Here is an 18,692-nt window from a genome sequence, read left to right as displayed (position 1 = left end):
AATTACTGAAATAAAGTAGCTTTTCAACGATATCCCAATTTTCTGAGATGCACCTGTATTTTTTAATGATAAGAATAGCACATATAGCTAGATTTTGGAGTGTTTCTGTGGAAGAATCTGAGCCCATTCAATCCAAACATTGCATTGTAGCTTTTGTAAGCTCTGGAACTGATGATGTTGGTTGAGAAAGCCTGGCCTGCAGTTGAAAATTCAGTTTATCCCAAAGGTGTTCTTCAGATCATGCCATTTTGGACCATGCTTTGTGTGCCCATGGGCCACTGACTGGCATACTGGAACATTTTCATAGCTGTTGCCACAAAGCTGGAAGCATATAATGGTGTAAACTGACTCATTTTGTATAGCGTAGCTTTAACAGTATCCTCAGTAAAAACTCAGTAAAACAGCTCCAGACTGCCATCCCTCCGCTACCAAATGATACTGTTGGAACCATACAGTCCAGTAGGCAGCGTTCACCTGGCATTCACCAAAGCCAGATTGGTCCTGCCAGTCAGTGAGGAATGATTCATCCATCAAGAGAACACGTTCCTCCAGCGCCCCTCAGAGTCCAGTGCCTGTACACTTGCACCACTTAAGCCAGGGGTGTCCAAACTTTTTTTGTTTGGGGGCCAGAAAGAAAAAATATATTTGAAGTCACGGGCCACAGACTCTACAATAAAACAAATAATGAAATATACCACTTTAAATAATACATTTTCCTGATTACTTTCATTTACACACCATTTTACTTGACTTACTATCTTTATCTGTCTTTGACAGTGTTGTGTAAACTAAGATTTTTCAAATTGATGTTTCATTTCATGATGTCTCTTAATATTAAACTCCTTAATTACGGCAACTTTTAGACTCTTTGGCTGTTTTTCTGCGCTAGAACTGCGCACTCTCTCCGCTTTTAGACTCTTTGGCCCGTTTTTCTGTGCTACAACTGCGCACTCTCTCCGCTTTTAGACTCTTTGGCCCGTTTTCTGCACTAAAACTGCGCACCCTCTCCCTTTTTTAGACTCTTTGGCCCGTTTTTTCTGTGCTAAAACTGCGCACCCTCTCTGCTTTTAGACTCTTTGGCCATTTTCCTGTGCTTCAACTTCACCCTCTCCGCTTTTAGACTCTTTGGCCCGTTTTTTCTGTGCTAAAACTGCGCACACTCTCCGCTTTTAGACTCTTTGGCCATTTTCCTGTGCTTCAACTTCACCCTCTCCGCTTTTAGACTCTTTGGCCATTTTCCTGTGCTTCAACTTCACCCTCTCCGCTTTTAGACTCTTTGGCCCGTTTCTGTCACCTAGTGTTCAAACTTTGAATCTCACATTATAAAAAACAGCTTAACAGCGGGCCAACTTTCATTCTATTTCTAAAATACCTCGCTCCAAAAAAGGAAACGGGCCGCAAATGGCCCGCGGGCCGTAGTTTGGGCACCCCTGACTTAAGCCAACACTCACAATTATACTAGTGACCTTAGGCTTGTGTGCAGCTGCTCAGCCATGGAATCTTATTTTGTGATCAGAGAAATTGTTAAAATGCAGATATTCGTTAGTCATAAAATTGTATATTTTGATTTTTAGTCCCCGTTATTTGATAGGAAAAGCAATAATGTGGAAAAACAGCATGGAGAGAACGTCTGTACCTGAACCAGGCTTCTCCCTCCTAGTTACCTCATAGTATATTTATATAAATATGGGTCATAGATGTGACCCCATGTCCTGATTTTTTAAAAAGACGAGTGTGTTCGCTGCTTAGCTCACCTTAGGAAGTTTCTTTTCTCCTCTGGGTTCTGATGACAGCATGCCTTTCATTTGGAGAGCCTGTTTCAGAACGGCTTTCATAAGCAGCAGTGTGCTCAAGCACACAATCACTCTCCCTCCTTCAAACACAATGGCCCAGCCTGGGATTAGATGGGTCTTTTTGAAGCATAGAATAAAGAGCTTTGTGGAGTGAGTGAAAGCTTGTTTCCTGATGGGAGGAAGAGAAAGGAGGAGAGGGGAGCAGAAAATAGAGAGAACTGTCAGAGATGACTTCAGAATGCCTTGAGAGTCCAGTCAGCTCTCCACCGCCTGCGGAGAAGCTGCGTGATTGACATTCGCACGGGTGTGGGTGGCTGACAGAGCCTGGGCGTTTTCATAAGTGTTTATGCATATCTGCCTCCTGAGCACAATGTATGGATGTGGGAATTAACCTCGGTCCAGATTTCTCAGCATCTTTAAACCTCAGCCATCATTGTGGCACAAATTGAGCGAGCAGGGCATGCAAACATTTGCACACTTCTGAAAAACATAAAGCAGCAATATTTAAACAATATTTGGCTTAACAATCATCAGAACAAACCAGAATATGTCTTATAATTTAGATTCTTATAAGTAGCATATTTACCTTTAAGGACAGATCTGCACAGTCTTGGTATTTAACCCTTTCAGACCCTTCAAGAAAGATGTGTCCAGACTTTTGAGTTTAAGTATTTATGTTATGGGTAGAAGATTCTTAAAACCATTTTAGATTACATATAATACACATGATGATCACTGTAATTATTCTAAATGCACTTCTGGTTGGTGAAATATATGAATATATATATATATATATATATATATATATATATATATATATATATATATATATATATATATATATATATATATATATATATATATATATATATATACATTAATTTTACTCCTCCCTCTTCTCTTTAGCTCCCGAGGTTCTGGCTCAGAAACCATACAGTAAAGCTGTTGACTGCTGGTCGATTGGAGTAATTGCCTACATACTGTGAGTACTGACTGCATCTGACTCCTCTGCTTCCTTTACATTTCATTATATAAAGTGCCATTAGTCCTGTTTAATTTAATGGAGTGCAGCAGATTTTTATTATATATCATTTTACTCAGAATGGGAGAGTGTCTAAATGGCAGATTTTAAGATACTGCTGGTATTGAAGTATTTTTATTCTTATTTTTATTATAAGATTGCAATAAATATTGTGTTAAGAAAGTGCATGTAATTTAACCAGCTGTCGATTTACAGGCCATTTTTTTCTTCTTAATATCGGGGATTTCTATTGATGCACTACATAAAAATGGGAATCCTAATTGTAAATGTAATAGAAAATATTAAAAAATTAAAGTAAATCTGCAACTGTCAAAATATGGGACTAATATAGGCCTATTTTTTTAAACTTCATTTTAAAATCAATATTTTCCTAAATACAAATTAAACACTTTATTTCATTTTGTTACAGTCTAGTTGTCTAGTTTTTATGTCTGTTTTCAACGATGCAAAATTTGGGTTTGATTCCTGTTACTAATCCGAAATTTTTAACGTGGAGTAGAGAGTGATCGGGCAGCTTCTCCTGTCGGTGTCCTTTAGGAGTCTCAGAATGAAAATAACTTATTTTACTGCAAAGAAAAAGAGTTTTGATGCATCATCTACACTTGTGGCCCGTATACAAGTCAAGATCTGTTAAGGGGTTAAATGTTGTGATACAATGCCCCCAGCATTACCTCATATTCATAATTTGTGTCCATTACATGAAACAGGAAAACCAAGTTTCAGTCCTGATATTGAAATTTCACCTATATATTACAATAAACTGAATAACTGAAAAGTTATTTTATTTTTGTAATTCCAGTGAAAATGTGAAACTCATATATTATATAGCTGTATTACACTTTTATTGTTGATTATGATTGACTTACAGCCAATGAAAACCCAAAAATCAGTGTCTCATAAAATAAGACCTATTGGTACTTTTGGCAGTGTGCCTGAAAAACGAAGTCCTGCTGGAAAATGAAATCCACATCTCCATAAAAGTTGTCAGCAGCAGAGGGAAGCATGAAGATTTTGTGGAAAAACAAAACTGCACTGACTTTAGTCTTGATAATAAAACACAGTGGATCAACACCAGCAGATGACATGTCTCTCCATCAAACCATCACTGATTGGTGGAAACTTCACACTAGACCTCATCAGTTTGGACTGTGTGTCTCTCCACTCTTCCTCCAGACTCTGATCCCTTGATTTACAAATGAAATGATGAAAATAAAATTTAGTGATGATCAGTGATGGTTTGCAGAGACCATAAAATAAATCACTCTGTGTTTAATACATCCATATAATATACGATTTTCACATTTTAAACTGAATTACTGGAGGTCTGTCTTCAACCATTTGGCGATCCAGGTTGGTATAAGTTTAAGACTAAGCATTTAAGGTTTGGTGGATTTCCAGGAGTGAGCACTGGGTCCTCCTGAATATTTCTATTCTTAGAAACCCTCACATATCTCTCCAGATCAGCTACAGATGTTGTTCTCCGTGTGGCCAAAATTCCGTATTTGGTTATTTGTGTTTTTATTCTGTTTCAGTGTGTCTGACTCATTAAAGAGGGATTTACTGTCCTCTGTCAGAGAGTTAGTGTGCGTATTTCACAGCTGTCTGAAGATGACAGCAGGATAAGGAATTATTTCATGTCAGTTCTCCTGCTACTTTTTTCCTGCTACTGCTTTAGTCTCAGTTCTTGCTGTCTTTAAGAAAGCATTGTGCAGATTTAATATTCATCTGTCGGATATTTCATGTAAAATGTGACCAAAGCAATCAAGCAGCAAAAAAATAAGCAATCTTTTAATCTTTTTTAATTTGCTTTAAATCCTGTTCTGTCTTCTTTTACAGTAAAGGCCAACAGTTTGGACACACTTTCTCTTTTTTACTGCGTTTTCTTTATTTTCATGACTATTTACATATATTGTAGATTCTCACTGAAGCATCAAAACTATGAATGAACACATGTGGAGTTTTATGTACTTAACAAAAAAGGTGAAATAAATAAAAAAAAAAAAATATATATATATATATATATATATTCTAGTTTCTTTAAAATAGCCCCCCTTTGCTCTGATTACTGCTTTGCACACTCTTGGTATCATTCTCTCAATGAGCTTCAAGAGGTGGCCACCTGAAATGAAAAGTTTTCCAACAGTCTTGATGGAAGGAGTTCCCAGAGGTGTTTATTAGCACTTGTTGCTCCTTTGCCTTCTTCACTCTGTGCTCCAGCTCACCCCAAACCATCTGGATTGGGTTCAGGTCCGGTGACTGTGGAGGTTCAGCTCATTTTTTGTTAAGTACATAAAACTCCACATGTGTTCATTCATAATTTTGATGCCTTCAGTGAGAATCTACAATGTAAATAGTCATGAAAATAATAAAGGAAACGAAATGTCAGTTCATCAATAGTATAGATATACAGCTCTATAAAAAAATAAAAGTTATATGTTTGAGTAAAATTAACATTGATGTTTTATTCTATAAACTACAGACAACATTTCTCCCAAATTTTAAATAAAAATATTGTCATTTAGAGCATTTATTTGCAGAAAATGAGAAATGGCTGAAGTTACAAAAAATACACAGAGCTTTCAGACCTCAAATAATGCAAATAAAACAAGTTCATACTAATAGTTCAAGTTTTAAGAGTTCAGAAATCAATATTTGGTGGAAAAACCCTGCTTTTTAATCACATAATGTTTTCATACATCTTGGCATCATGTTCTCCTCCACCAGTCTTACGCACTGCTTTTGGATAACTGTATGCTTTAATGCACTTCTGGTGCAAAAATTCAAGCAGTTCATCTTGGTTTGATGGCTTGTGATCATCTGTCTTCCTCTTGATTATATTCCAGAGGTTTTTAATTTGGTAAAATTAAAGAAACTCATCATTTTTAAGTGCTCTCTTATTTATTTCCAAAGCTGTATATATATATATATATATATAAAAAAAAGAAAGAATGACTAAGTAACTCGTCAGCCCCCTTAAGGAGGGTAGCTGTGTGTGTGTGTGTGTGGGTATGTGTGTGTGAGTTCCTGCTCATTGTTATCCCCAGAAACTTTCTGGGATAAATCATTCTACATGAGCCTCTTTTATCCAGTGTTTGTGCAGCTTCTGCAGCATGTTCTCAGCTCACTGGTGAATCAGCTGTCACTGGGTTAAGAGTGTTAGAGACAGGCCTGTTCTGACTCAGACATCTTTATGAGCTCAGTCTTCTCACTGCACTGCTTTCTTTTCCCTCTCCTTTAGTTTAGACTGATTATTTTTAAAGCTTTCACAAGTTAGAGATAAACATATTAACCCTAGAACCCATTTGCTGCTGCTGTCTGAGTTGTATAAGACTTTGGGGAGCTTTAGGGTGATGATAATTAATGTTATTAATGTTATGGTTACTTTCTTCCTCCAATCTATGTTTTTTTCAAGAAGTGTAAAGTTCAGGTAATTTTCATCTGACATTAGTTATAGAGAGTAATATATTTTATGGGTGTAATTTACCTGATGTATGTTAGTGTTTGTGTGTTTAAATCAGGTGCTCACATGCACTGAATGTGAAATGATGAGTAAAATTTACTTTAAAAAAAGTTTCGCAACTTTCTGCATTTGCTTTTTTTAAGTAATTTTTATTTCAGATCAATTTAAGTAACTTTTTTTTTATTTTAACTTTTAATTTAATTTTTAGATTTAACATCAACTCGGTTTCAAGACTTAAATGTTACATAGAGTAAATAAGTGAACTGAACTTCAGTCAATCCTTTCTTTTAGTAAACTTTACTTCATTTTTTTTACTGAATCAATCCTTTCTTTTAGTAAACTTTACTTCATTTATTTTTGCTGAATCAATCCTTTCTTTTAGTAAACTTTACTTTACATTTCTGATAAACACACGCTGTACACCCCCCACCCCCCAACCATTTATATTACATACAGTCTGTTTGGCCAAGGGCTAATAAACATTGCTTCATTTGTAAATTTGAAACTAAACAAATTTTCTACTCATATCTTGAGTTAAATTCATTTCCTTTTACATTTTATTAAAAAACTAATAAAAAAAGAGTAGCACTTTTTGAAAGAAATGTAACATAAGAAAGGTAAAGGGCAAATATTAACCATGTAAGCTGTTTATATTGCTCACAATTTAGGTGAAGCAAGCATGTGTAAAGCATTTTAATGTAAAATTACTTAATTTTGCTGAATTAAATACAAGTAACAAAGTAAACGAGTAACAAAAATATGAACACCACACAATCCTTTCTTTTAGTAAACTTTACTTCATTTATTTTTGCTGAATCAATCCTTTTTTTAGTAAACTTTACTTTATTTATTTTTGTTGAATCAATCCTTTTTTTAGTAAACTTTACTTTATTTATTTTTGCTGAATCAATCATTTCTTTTAGTAAACTTTACTTAAATTCTGCATACAATATTACATAATTACAATTACTTAATTTATACAATATTACTCAAATAATGTATGATACATAATCTATTATAATTCCTGAAATTTAAATATTTTTTGTTAAAACACACATATTACACTGTCTCAACTAGTGCTGGGCGATATGGGAAAAAATCATATATCAAAATATGGATTTTTTTATATCACCATAACGATATCATGATATACCACATTTGAGTATGTTTTCAGTTATTCTTTGAAAAATATGACAAAATAATATCATTGCTTACTTTTTTCCAACTTTATTTCAAAGTGACATTAAACCAAACTTTCACAAATGAGAATTACTACCTTTTAGTGCAGCAATATATATGTAATCAAATGAAAATAGATGAGGTAGATGCAGTAGCTAATTTTTTTTTTTAATTATACATAACATTTAAATTATGAAAGAGTTATGAAAATAAGTAACATTTTTAAAGTTTACGTCAAATAATGCAAAGCGGCGTCACGTCGCAAAACCACATTATGAAGATTTTTTGTGAAGTTTACTTTATTATCACTTATATAAACCGAGTTTATGCAAAGTGACAGCGCCAATACATTTCATCATAGCCAACTTTATATATTTGCATGAATAATTGATGAAATTACTGTAGAAACGATATTTAATGTCATATCACAAAGCACTAGTCTCAACACATGGATGGCATGTAATACATTCTAGAATGTATTACATAGAAAGGTAATGTATATAAAGTATATATAGATTCAAGCTCTGCTCTGTGTTTGTGTCTGTGTGTTTATGGGTCTGGTTCAGCACTCTAATTATATGTAGCTCAGTTAAACTGCATGGTGCCAGTGTTTCTCCCATTTACCACCGTCTCAGAATCGAGCCCCAGCCAGTCTGGCTCGCCCCGACCCCCGATCACACGGCTGATTGGCCTCCTCTCAGGTGTAAAGATTGCATTGGCACCCGGGCACAACCAGCGCTAATTCTCTTAGCGTCTGTGTGGCTAACCTGACGTTAAGAACGGAAAACACAAAGCTAATCGGACCCAAATCATGCAGAAAATTAGCAGCTCTCTCCTCCCCTACACCAGCGTTAGCATGCGTACCCATGGGGAAAGGCATTTTAATGACTTTGATGATTAGGAAGGGCAGCAAGAAACACATTCCACAAAATGTAATTCTGAAATGTGTTCAGGCACTTTACTCGCGCTTAATCAGTTTAATCAGCTGTCTTCTCTCCCAGCAGGCCGAGGCCTCCGCCGCTACTTAGACTTAGACACTGTTTATTTTAGATTATTTCTATGGGGCCCTATCGTACACCCTGTGCAAGGCGTGACCAAAGGTGGAAAGTAACTAATTACATTTACTCACATTACTGTAATTGAGTAGATTTTATGAGTAATTTGTCATTTTTAAAGTAGTTTTTAAAATAGGTAATTTTACTTTTACTCAAGTACATTTTGACACAAGTAATTAACTTCGCTACATTGGAAAACTCCCTGTTACTGAGAAAAAAATAAAACGCTGGAAAAAAAAACAATTAAATTTGAATTAAAAAATTAATAAAAATTGGCGCGAATGCACCGGCGCACAGATGTCAGCTCTCAAAACCTGAGAAAGCATGTGGTGGTAAGTTATATGTATATTCTAAATTCACTGGTTAGCAGTGGATTTCCTTTACAAAGACCAGTAAATTCTGGTGTTCCGGTGTTCTGTCGAGTTATGCTACCCATCAATATGTGCTTCTTTACGTTTTTTTTGAATGATTTCATGTTTTTAATGATAATTCCTCAAGTTTTTATAGGGAAAATTAAACAATCTACTTGAATGATAAAAAAAAAACTGTTTATAAAAAATGGTTTATAGTCACCTATATGACCATAACTTTTTAACAGTAAAGAAAAAAGGGATCATAGTAATAATAGTTAATTAAAAACGTTTTAATTTATGATTTGTTTTACTTTTTTACATTAAATAATTAAAAGTAACTATGCAACTTTTACTCAAAGTACATTTTAAATTGAGTACTTTTTTACTTTTACTCAAGTAGATTTTTAGATGGGTACTTTTACTTTTACTTGAGTAGAATTTTAGCAAATAAAGTTACTTTTATTTAATTAAAATTTTTTCAGTACTTTCCACCAAACCTTTTTCTCCTACACTGTTAAGTTAGCCACAGAGTTTAGGATTAAACCTACTCTGATGTGAAGTGCGTGGTGGTCTGGAAGTGATCAGGTACATTTTTGGCATGTTTCTATTTTGGTGGTGGGAAACACAGGAGCACCACTGACTGTTTAAAACCATGACAACAGTCAATCATCATTGATTGAGTTCATTCCTATAGGTGCAGAAGATGCACTGCAGAGCACAAACCCAACTTTTACATGAACAATAAACAGAATAAAGAATAAAATAACATTGCTGTTCTCTTAAATGAGTCGCTGGTGTATCTTCACAGTGTGAACGCTCAGGTCAGTATCTGTCTCTGCTGTGGTGCACAAAAGCACCGCACTGTTAAGATACAAACGTGCCAAAGTCAGAGCTCACTTGCCTTTTAAAAGGAATGGCAACTGGCACACTGATTGATTTATTTTGGTGTTGATGTGCTGCTGTCTAGTATCAACAACATGATATTCATCTGTTATTTGTCACACAGCAGATTGGACTATGGCTTTCAACTGCAGCCAGAATTTAACCCTTGTGTGGTGTTCGGGTCTGTGGGACCCATTTTCATTTTTCATCAAATGATACTAAAAAAATTAAAAAAAAAAATTTTCTAACTCAAACTCATTGGCATTGGCTCATTTTTTGTGAAAAACATAAATCAAAACACATTTCTGATAAACACACGCTGTACACCCCCCACCCCCCAACCATTTATATTACATACAGTATGTTTGGCCAAGGGCTAATAAACATTGCTTCATTTGTGAATTTGAAACTAAACTAATTTTCTACTCATATCTTGAGTTAAATTCATTTTCTTTTACATTTTATTAAAAAACTAATAAAAAAAAGTAGCACTTTTTGAAAGAAATGTAACATAAGAAAGGTAAAGGGCAAATATTAACCATGTAAGCTGTTTATATTGCTCACAATTTAGGTGAAGCGAGCATGTGTAAAGCATTTTAATGTAAAATTGCTTAATTTTGCTGAATTAAATACAAGTAACAAAGTAAATGAGTAACAAAAATGTGAACACCACACAAGGGTTAAGAATATTTTAAGGATGTACATATAATATGTCAAGATTGTTACATTGAATGTTTTGCAGCTCTGTTTTGGTTATACAGGATTATATTTTCTTGAGTATAGACTCAACAGTGTTTGGTGTTCCATGTTTTGACCTATCATTATTAAAATATGCCAAGGACAATACAGTTTCTGTTGATTTCTATGCAATTTTTGAAAAGATTGCTCTGGTATCATTCAGATATAATGCAGTTATTGTATTTTGTTTGAGCTTTAAAGATATGCAGCATTTTTCTTCACCGCTCTTATCGTTTGTACAGTATCCTCCCACTGTGGCAGATGTCTAGAGCTCTTGACTGAAGTATGTGAATATTCTGTAACCTTGTTCTGCATTGCTGTGATGCTGTGCATTGCTGAGAGCCTTCTCACAGACAAAACGAGATGCTTTCGAGGCATTCATATATAGGTAATAAGTATAAGTATGTGAAGAAATATGAGAATGTGAGAATCTGTGTGTGCTGTTGGTTTGTTTGTGAAGTGAGCTGGTGCAACACGCTGAAACGCACTGGCCGGGGACTTTGTTCAGCGCTCCCTCTTGATAAATGTCACCAATATAAACTCATTTAAATGCATGAAAGCAAAGCAAATTGCCGGCCATAAGAGATCATAAATGAGAGAAGTATTACTTAATTATATCATTTGTCTATTTGTTCCAGCCTCCACCACGTTTAGCAGTAAGAAAACTGATCTCTTCACTCGTTCTCTGTTTCAGGTTGTGTGGCTATCCCCCGTTCTATGATGAAAACGACTCCAAGCTGTTTGAGCAGATCCTAAAAGCTGACTATGAATTTGATGCACCTTACTGGGATGATATCTCTGATTCAGGTAATTTGTGCATGTGGTGTCCAAACTACGACCCACGGGCCATTTCATCCCGTTTCCTTTTGGAGTTATTTTAGAAATAGAATGAAAGTTGGCCCGCTGTTTAGCCAGACAGTCTAAAAGCGGAGAGAGTGCGCATTTCTAGCGCAAAAAATCGGGGCAAAGAGTCTAAAAGTTGCCATAATTAAGGAGTTTAATATTAAGAGACATCATTAAAAAAAAAAATCTTATTTTAGTTAGATAAAGATAGTAAGTCAAGTTAAATGGTGTGTAAATGAAAGTAATCAGGAAAATGTTTTATTTAAAGTGGTATATTTCATTGTTTGTTTTATTACAGAGTCTTTGGCCCGTGACTTCAAATATATTTCTCCTTCTGGCCCCCAACAAAAAAAGTTTGGACACCCCTGGGCTAGATTGATTCGGATAGTTTTTTTTCCCTTAATAAATGAAATCATCATTTAAAAACATCTTTTTATATTTATTAATTAATTAACTTAGGTTAATAGGTAAATAATAGAAATCTGTACGGGGCAAACACTTTTTCACGCTACTGTAGTTCACACTTCTTCACACTAGAGCGTAAACAGGTCTCCTAGACAAACTTTTCTCCCTAAACAAGTTCAGCTCTGATTGGCTAGACTGATTTTAGTGTATCAACATCTTAACAGGCTCTGATTTACTCAGATTTAATACTTTGCTCAGTTTGAAAGACACGTTTAATATAATCTGACCATGTAAATTTGACTTGTGGGAAAGGGCCTTAACTGTGTCAAAATTAGAGTTGTCCTCTGATGTTTTATACCAGTCTGTATCCAGTCACTCCACTGGAAACTATAGAGATCTGGAGACTGGGTTATAATGGTATCGATTTAATCTATAAATAGCTGGTAAATCTGCAGCTCAGGCAGACTTGTACGCACACACACACACACACACACACACACATACACACGTTCACAAACAAGCACTCTGAGTTATACGTGAGTAACCATGTGGTCTGCCAGTAAGTGTGGAAAAATGTAAGCAGGGTTTTTACAGGAAAGTGTCTGACCACTCATCCCGGCATTTAACGAATTTTAGCTCCAGGCTCTGGAGTTTCTCTGCTCTCACACCTGTTTTAAATTGTGGTTCTCAGTGTGTTTTAGTAAGTGAGTTTTTATTTTTCATTTATATTATCTTTCAACATTTAAAACAAAGTTGATTTTTTAAACTGTGGTGAAAAGGCCATGATCAAAAACAGATTTTTAAAAAATGCTACAGTCAAAACTAATACTAGACAAAGTCTTAAAAAGTTAAGTAATGAGTAATAAAAACTTAAGTTAGCATAACTTAAAACCTCAAGTTATTACAAATAAAGGGGAAGTTAATTTAACTTCTTGTTATACTGTACCGGATAAGTTTACTTAAATTTTTTAATTGATTTAAGGAAGAACAGTAAGAAAACTTGAGTTAGCATAAATTAAAACATAAAGTTATTACAACTGAAAGGGAAGTTGATTAACCTTTTTTATTTTTGTTATACCAAATAATTTGCCCAAAAAATCCAAATAAATTGTGGAATTGTGTTACAAATAAATAAATATGTTGATTTCTTCTTACTTTTCTTTTGGATTTCATTGTATTTAAATATTTACTTCAATATTTATTTCATAAATAAGCCTGGAAAAGTTGAATTTAGAGACCAGAAAGTTAATCATAATATATGATCAACAAGTTTACCAAAGGAAGCCCTGGAGGGAATGACTACACACTGACGGTGAGAGTCAGAAACTAGACGACACATTCAAAATGCAGATAGTTTGTCCCAACAGACTAAACTCAGTTATTATAAGTTAACTAAAATCTTCACCTAATCTAAAATAAAAATATCAGGTTTTACGTAAAACAGACTTAAATTGTTTGAGTTCAAACTAATTGTGGGTTTACAGTGTAGAAGTTAAAGTATCATCTCAAGCTTTTTACTCTTTAACCCTTGTGTGGTGTTCATATTTTTGTTACTCGTTTACTTTGTTACTTGTATTTAATTCAGCAAAATTAAGCAATTTTACATTAAAATGCTTTACACATGCTTGCTTCACCTAAATTGCAAGCAATATAAACAGCTTACATGGTTAATATTTGCCCTTTACCTTTCTTATGTTACATTTCTTTCAAAAAGTGCTACTCTTTTTTATTAGTTTCTTAATAAAATGTAAAAGAAAATGAATTAAACTCAAGATATGAGTAGAAAATTTGTTTAGTTTCAAATTTACAAATGAAGCAATGTTTATTAGCCCTTGGCCAAACAGACTGTATGTAATATAAATGGTTAGGGGGTGGGGGGTGTACAGTGTGTGTTTATCAGAAATGTGTTTTGATATATGTTTTTCACAAAAAATGAGCCAATGCCAATGAGTTTGAGTTAGAAAAAATATGTTTTAGTATCATTTGATGAAAACGGGTCCCACAGACCCGAACACCACACAAGGGTTAAGTAAAAGTGTGAAAAAGTACTGGTTTCAAAACTACTTAAAGTATAAAAGTAAAAGTAATTTAATGGGGGAAAATAAAGGAAAAAAACTACAGAATCCAAACCACAGAATCCTATAGTGCACTACTTTTTTTATTTTTAATTAAATGTAAGAAGTAAAAAGTTGTCTTACAAATAAAATAATTACTCCAGTAAAGTATAGATCACCAGAAGTACCACTTAAGTAAGGAAACTAAGTATTTGTACTTTGTATTCTGTATGAATGCACGCCTGCACTCACTTTCTCTCATTGCAGAAATATTAATCAGTGCTACTGTATTGATAAACGAGCCCTTCCGCTTGGTTTATTTAACTAAGGAGCTTACGAAGGGCTCTCAGGAGTCTCTCTGTAGTGTCTGAGCTGTGAAATAAAGTGTCACGCTCTCACAATCACGAGTTGTGGCTTGTTTTTGTTTGTTCTCTCCAGCTAAGCACTTCATCGGCTGTTTGATGGAGAAGGACTCCTCTAAACGCTACACCTGTGAGCAGGCCCTTCGTCATCCATGGTGAGTCTGATCATCAAATCATTCTTTCAACTCTAAATCCAATAGCACATACAGGGGTTGGACAATGAAACTGAAACACCTGGTTTTAGAGCACAGTAACTGATTGTGGTGACGGACAGTTCTGGTGGAAACAGGAGAGTTGAGGTGCACATTGAATTCTGACGAATTCTGACGTTAGCACCCGAACATCCCTTTCAGACAGCTTCCTCTTACAGCGTCCACAGTTAATCCTGTTGGATGTGGTTGGTCCTGCTTGGTGGTATGCTGACATTACCCTGGATCTTGATACATCACAAAGACTTGCTGTCTTGGTCACAGATGCGGCAGCAAGACGTGCACCAACAATTTGTCCTCTTTTGAACTCTGGTATTTCACCCATAATGTTGTGTGCATTGCAATATTTAGAGCAGAACTGTGCTCTTACCCTGCTAATTGAACCTTCACACTCTGCTCTTACTGGTGCAATGTGCAATTAATGAAGATTGACCACCAGGCTGCTCCAATTTAGCCATGAAACCTCCCACATTAAAATGATGACTGGTGTTTCAGTTTCATTGTCCAACCTCTCGGTCAATCTCAATGAGGCATCTCATTTTTAAATATTTGGAGTCACTTTAATAGGCACTTTAATAATGTAGTAGTTTTCTTTATTAGATTTACTTTATTTTGTTATTATTGTTTATACAAAATAAGAGTCTTGATAAGTTACTTTTGTATATAAAATAGGTCAAATGTTTGTTAAAATTTTGTTTCTACTGAATGTTAGAAGCTGTTTTGTTTTTACTAAATGAATCTTAAACATGTTCTTATACATTTTGTTGCACAAGTATATTCCTATAATTAACACAATATTTTTCAGCATTTTTCTTTTTTTGTTACAAATATCGGTACCACTTTAAAATAAGACTACCTTTATGAAGGGTTTATGAATGGTTTATTAATGAGTTTATTAATGGTTTTTAGTTAGGTTGCAAATACGTAAAAAACAGCAATAAGCAGTTAATAAATATATAACCATGCATAAATAAAAATGTCAACAACGGGCTAGAAATTTGCATTTACACTGTCAAACCTCAGATCTTCCTAAATACTGACCTTACTTTGTGTTTTCCATAAACATGTCATATTAATATATTTGTAAGTATGTTTAACTATTTGCTATAAATTAAATGACTAAGTTGAATTAAACAACAAATCACTGTTGCCTTTTCAATTGATATGTTGTAACTGTCTATCAATGGTTTTTAAAGCATTTAAATCATTTATAAACCCTTATAAAGGGTAGTCTTATTTTAAAGTGGTACCCAAATATCTTGATATTATTTTAGTCAGAAGAAATCTAAAGATTTTTTTTTGGAGTGAGAAATTTGTTAAAACTCTCTCTGTCTTCAAATCCTTAACATTCTTGCCAAACTCATCAGTTCATTCTCTTCTCGTATAAACTACATATAAAAAGCATTAGCCCTGTGCTAACAAGTCAGTCAGCACTTCATTCAGCTTGTTAGCGTAGCTCCTGTCACATTACAGCAGTGTTGTGTTTCTGTTGTAATTGTTAAGCAGTTATATAAGATGGAAGAAGCTAATTGAGGGCTGGCTGTTTGTTTCTACACTGATTTTCTTTTTTCCCCACGGCTAACCCATCTGAACACGCTGTGTCTGATTTTCCATTAGCTATTCTGAACCGTAATTGTCGATTAGCATGTTCTCTAGAGACTCACTTAAAGTGAGGGACTTAAAGGAGCCTGAAGGAGAGGAGAGGGTATTGTGCAGGTTCTCACAGTCCTGGAAAAATGTAAGAACCTAGAAGATTTTACCTGTTAAGGTTGAATATGAGAACAGGCAATTGCCAAAAGACAAAAACATGTAAAAGATTTGAGTAAAGAATAAAGTAAAATTTTGGAGAAAATGTGAATCGAGCAGCATCAATCATATTGTAACACAATTTATTAAAGGGGCTTTGAAAAATGGTGAAGAGTAGTGAAAGGCAGGCAGGGTCAGTAACCAAAAGGAAACTTAAACAAACAATACACCAGAAAAGTAGACAGACAATCCAGGGTCACACATGAAATAAACAATTAATGAGAAACAAAATAAGAGAACACACTTTAGACTAGCTAGATAACTAGATTCAATACTCGGTGACAACAGAAAGGAAGTGGGTGGTATATATACCCGGAGAGCAGGAACGCCATAGCGTCATGTGATCAGTAGTGTTAGAGTGTTCCAGGGAGAGTGCATGCTGGGAAGTGAGGGAAGTCTTGAGTGATGTTAATATTTTATGACAAATAGAACAACAAAAAAAAGATCCAAAATGACCTAGAATAAAATATTTAAAAATGTGTAATAAAAAGTAAGCTTTTTCTTTCTAGTTTAAAGTCAACATATTGGCTGTCTTTTTTTGTGCAAGAGCAGTGATGTATATAATTAATGTGTACATTAATAGTACACAACTTAGCATGTGGTCAACCCTTTTTTGTTTTTAGCAAGACTTGATTGTTTTGTATGTTATCTTATAAAAAGTCCTAGAAAATATGTTTTCTAAGGCCGTTTTCACACCTAAAAGTCAGAGTTTGGCTAATTGCTTTGTTTTTTCAGGTGTTTCCGTACATGCTTTCGCCACACAGTCGAATGAGTGTAAAAGATTCTTCTCAGATTCCTTTTATTTCTGTTTATAAATAAGGGTTAATCTAAGCATTTGTGTTCAAGCCTAACCTTAATAAAGACTTACTCAACTTCCTATAATTGGTTTGAAAGTCCGAATCATCTATAAAAGTGTTTCACACTGCAGAACCGTATGTGCTCCTCACACATTGTTCTTGTTCTCATTTGATGGACGTGTTTTTCAGGATTGCTGGAGACACCGCCCTCTGCAAGAACATCCACGAGTCTGTCAGTCGGCAAATGCGTAAAAACTTTGCGAAGAGCAAATGGAGGGTGAGTTTTGATGTAATTTGTAAATTTAATGTTTTATTAAACCGTTTTTTTTTTTTGTCTATTGTGCCTCCCATGCCAGTACTTACCAGTGTCCTTTTTTCCTTGTTTCTTGTTTCCTCGTGTGAAACAGCAAGCCTTCAACGCCACGGCGGTGGTGAGGCACATGCGGAGGCTGCAGCTGGGCAGCAGTATGGGGAACAGTATGGATGCAGGTCATGCGGGCGGCGCTCAGAGCCGAGGGCAGGCGGCGAAGCTGACGGCAACTCCATCACCAAACCAACCCCAACCCCAAAGCCCCGCCCCAACCGCAGCATCCGCCGTCAGCCAATCACAGAAACCTGCTCAGAGCCAGAACCAGTATCACATCAACAATATGTCTACAGAGTCTCCTCCTATACCGCGCAAAGACTGTGAGTGAGAGCTTTATTGCACTTTACTGAAGTAAAAATAAATCATTCTCAAAACGGCTCAAATTATGTATAAGCTTCTGTAAAATTGAGTCACATTTACAAGTGTAATGAAAACATAATTCATAAAAATAAAATATTCTTTACATGCCTCACTTACTTACTTACTTGACTTAATAATAATTCCAGATCAGTAACAGGAATTAAACCCAAATGGGTTTTGGTTTGGAGGACATGAACTGTTTGATTTGTGTTCTGGAAAATATTGATTTTAAAATGAAGTTCACGAAATTTATGATTTTATTCTTTATATTTTGACATTATAGCAGATTTGCTTAAATCTTTACATTATATTTATCTATCTATCTATCTATCTATCTATCTAGCTATCTATCTAGCTATCTAGCTATCCATGCGTCTATCTATCTATCTATCTATCTATCTATCTATCTATCTATCTATCTATCTATCTATCTATCTATCCAGCCATCCATCCATCCATCTAGCCATCCATCCATCCAGCCATCTAGACATCCATCTAGCCATCCAGCTGTCCATCCATCCAGCCATCCATCCAGCCATCCATCCATCCATCCATCCATCCAGCCATCCATCTAGCCATCCATCCAGCCATCTAGTCATCCATCTAGCCATCCATCCATCCATCTATCCAGCCATCCATCCAGTCATCCATCCAGCCATCTAGCCATCCATGCAGCCATCTAGCCATCCATCTAGCCATCCATCCATCCATCCAGCCATCCATCTAGCCATCCAGCCATCCATCCATCCATCCATCCATCCATACAGCCAGCCATCCATGCAGCCATTCATCCAGCCATCTAGCTATCCATCCATCCATCCTTTCATTTATCTAGCTTGCTAGCTAGCTATCCATCCATCCATGCTGGTTTGAAAACGCCCTTAATCATGCTCTAGGAACAAAGACATTCATAGGATGGGTCTTTCATAAGTGAGGACAAATATAATTAGAAAAAAATTATCTCACTACACCTTGTTCTGTTTTGCA

At 35.2% G+C, this 18,692-nt stretch overlaps 1 protein-coding gene across 2 annotated transcripts in view; it reads left to right on the top strand.

Moving 5' to 3' along the window:
• camk1da (calcium/calmodulin-dependent protein kinase 1Da) overlaps positions 1 to 18,692 on the top strand; it is a 104,493-nt gene that overhangs the window by 83,478 nt on the left and 2,323 nt on the right. The window contains exons 6-11 of one of the 2 annotated variants that reach the window (XM_049475052.1): positions 2,700 to 2,775; positions 11,197 to 11,309; positions 14,243 to 14,321; positions 17,168 to 17,255; positions 17,386 to 17,665; positions 18,049 to 18,685. In XM_049475052.1, coding sequence (XP_049331009.1) covers positions 2,700 to 2,775; positions 11,197 to 11,309; positions 14,243 to 14,321; positions 17,168 to 17,255; positions 17,386 to 17,665; positions 18,049 to 18,068 — 656 coding nt within the window. In that variant the 3' untranslated portion in view covers positions 18,069 to 18,685. Of the gene's footprint in view, positions 1 to 2,699; positions 2,776 to 11,196; positions 11,310 to 14,242; positions 14,322 to 17,167; positions 17,256 to 17,385; positions 17,666 to 18,048; positions 18,686 to 18,692 lie in introns of those variants that run through there. The other variant, XM_022671814.2, reaches the window with a different exon arrangement.

This window comes from Astyanax mexicanus, chromosome 2 (assembly GCF_023375975.1).
Source record: "Astyanax mexicanus isolate ESR-SI-001 chromosome 2, AstMex3_surface, whole genome shotgun sequence".
NCBI lineage: Eukaryota > Metazoa > Chordata > Actinopteri > Characiformes > Acestrorhamphidae > Astyanax > Astyanax mexicanus.
The sequence above is the reverse complement of the archived record's forward strand: the minus strand, read 5'-3'. Positions and strand labels throughout refer to the sequence as shown.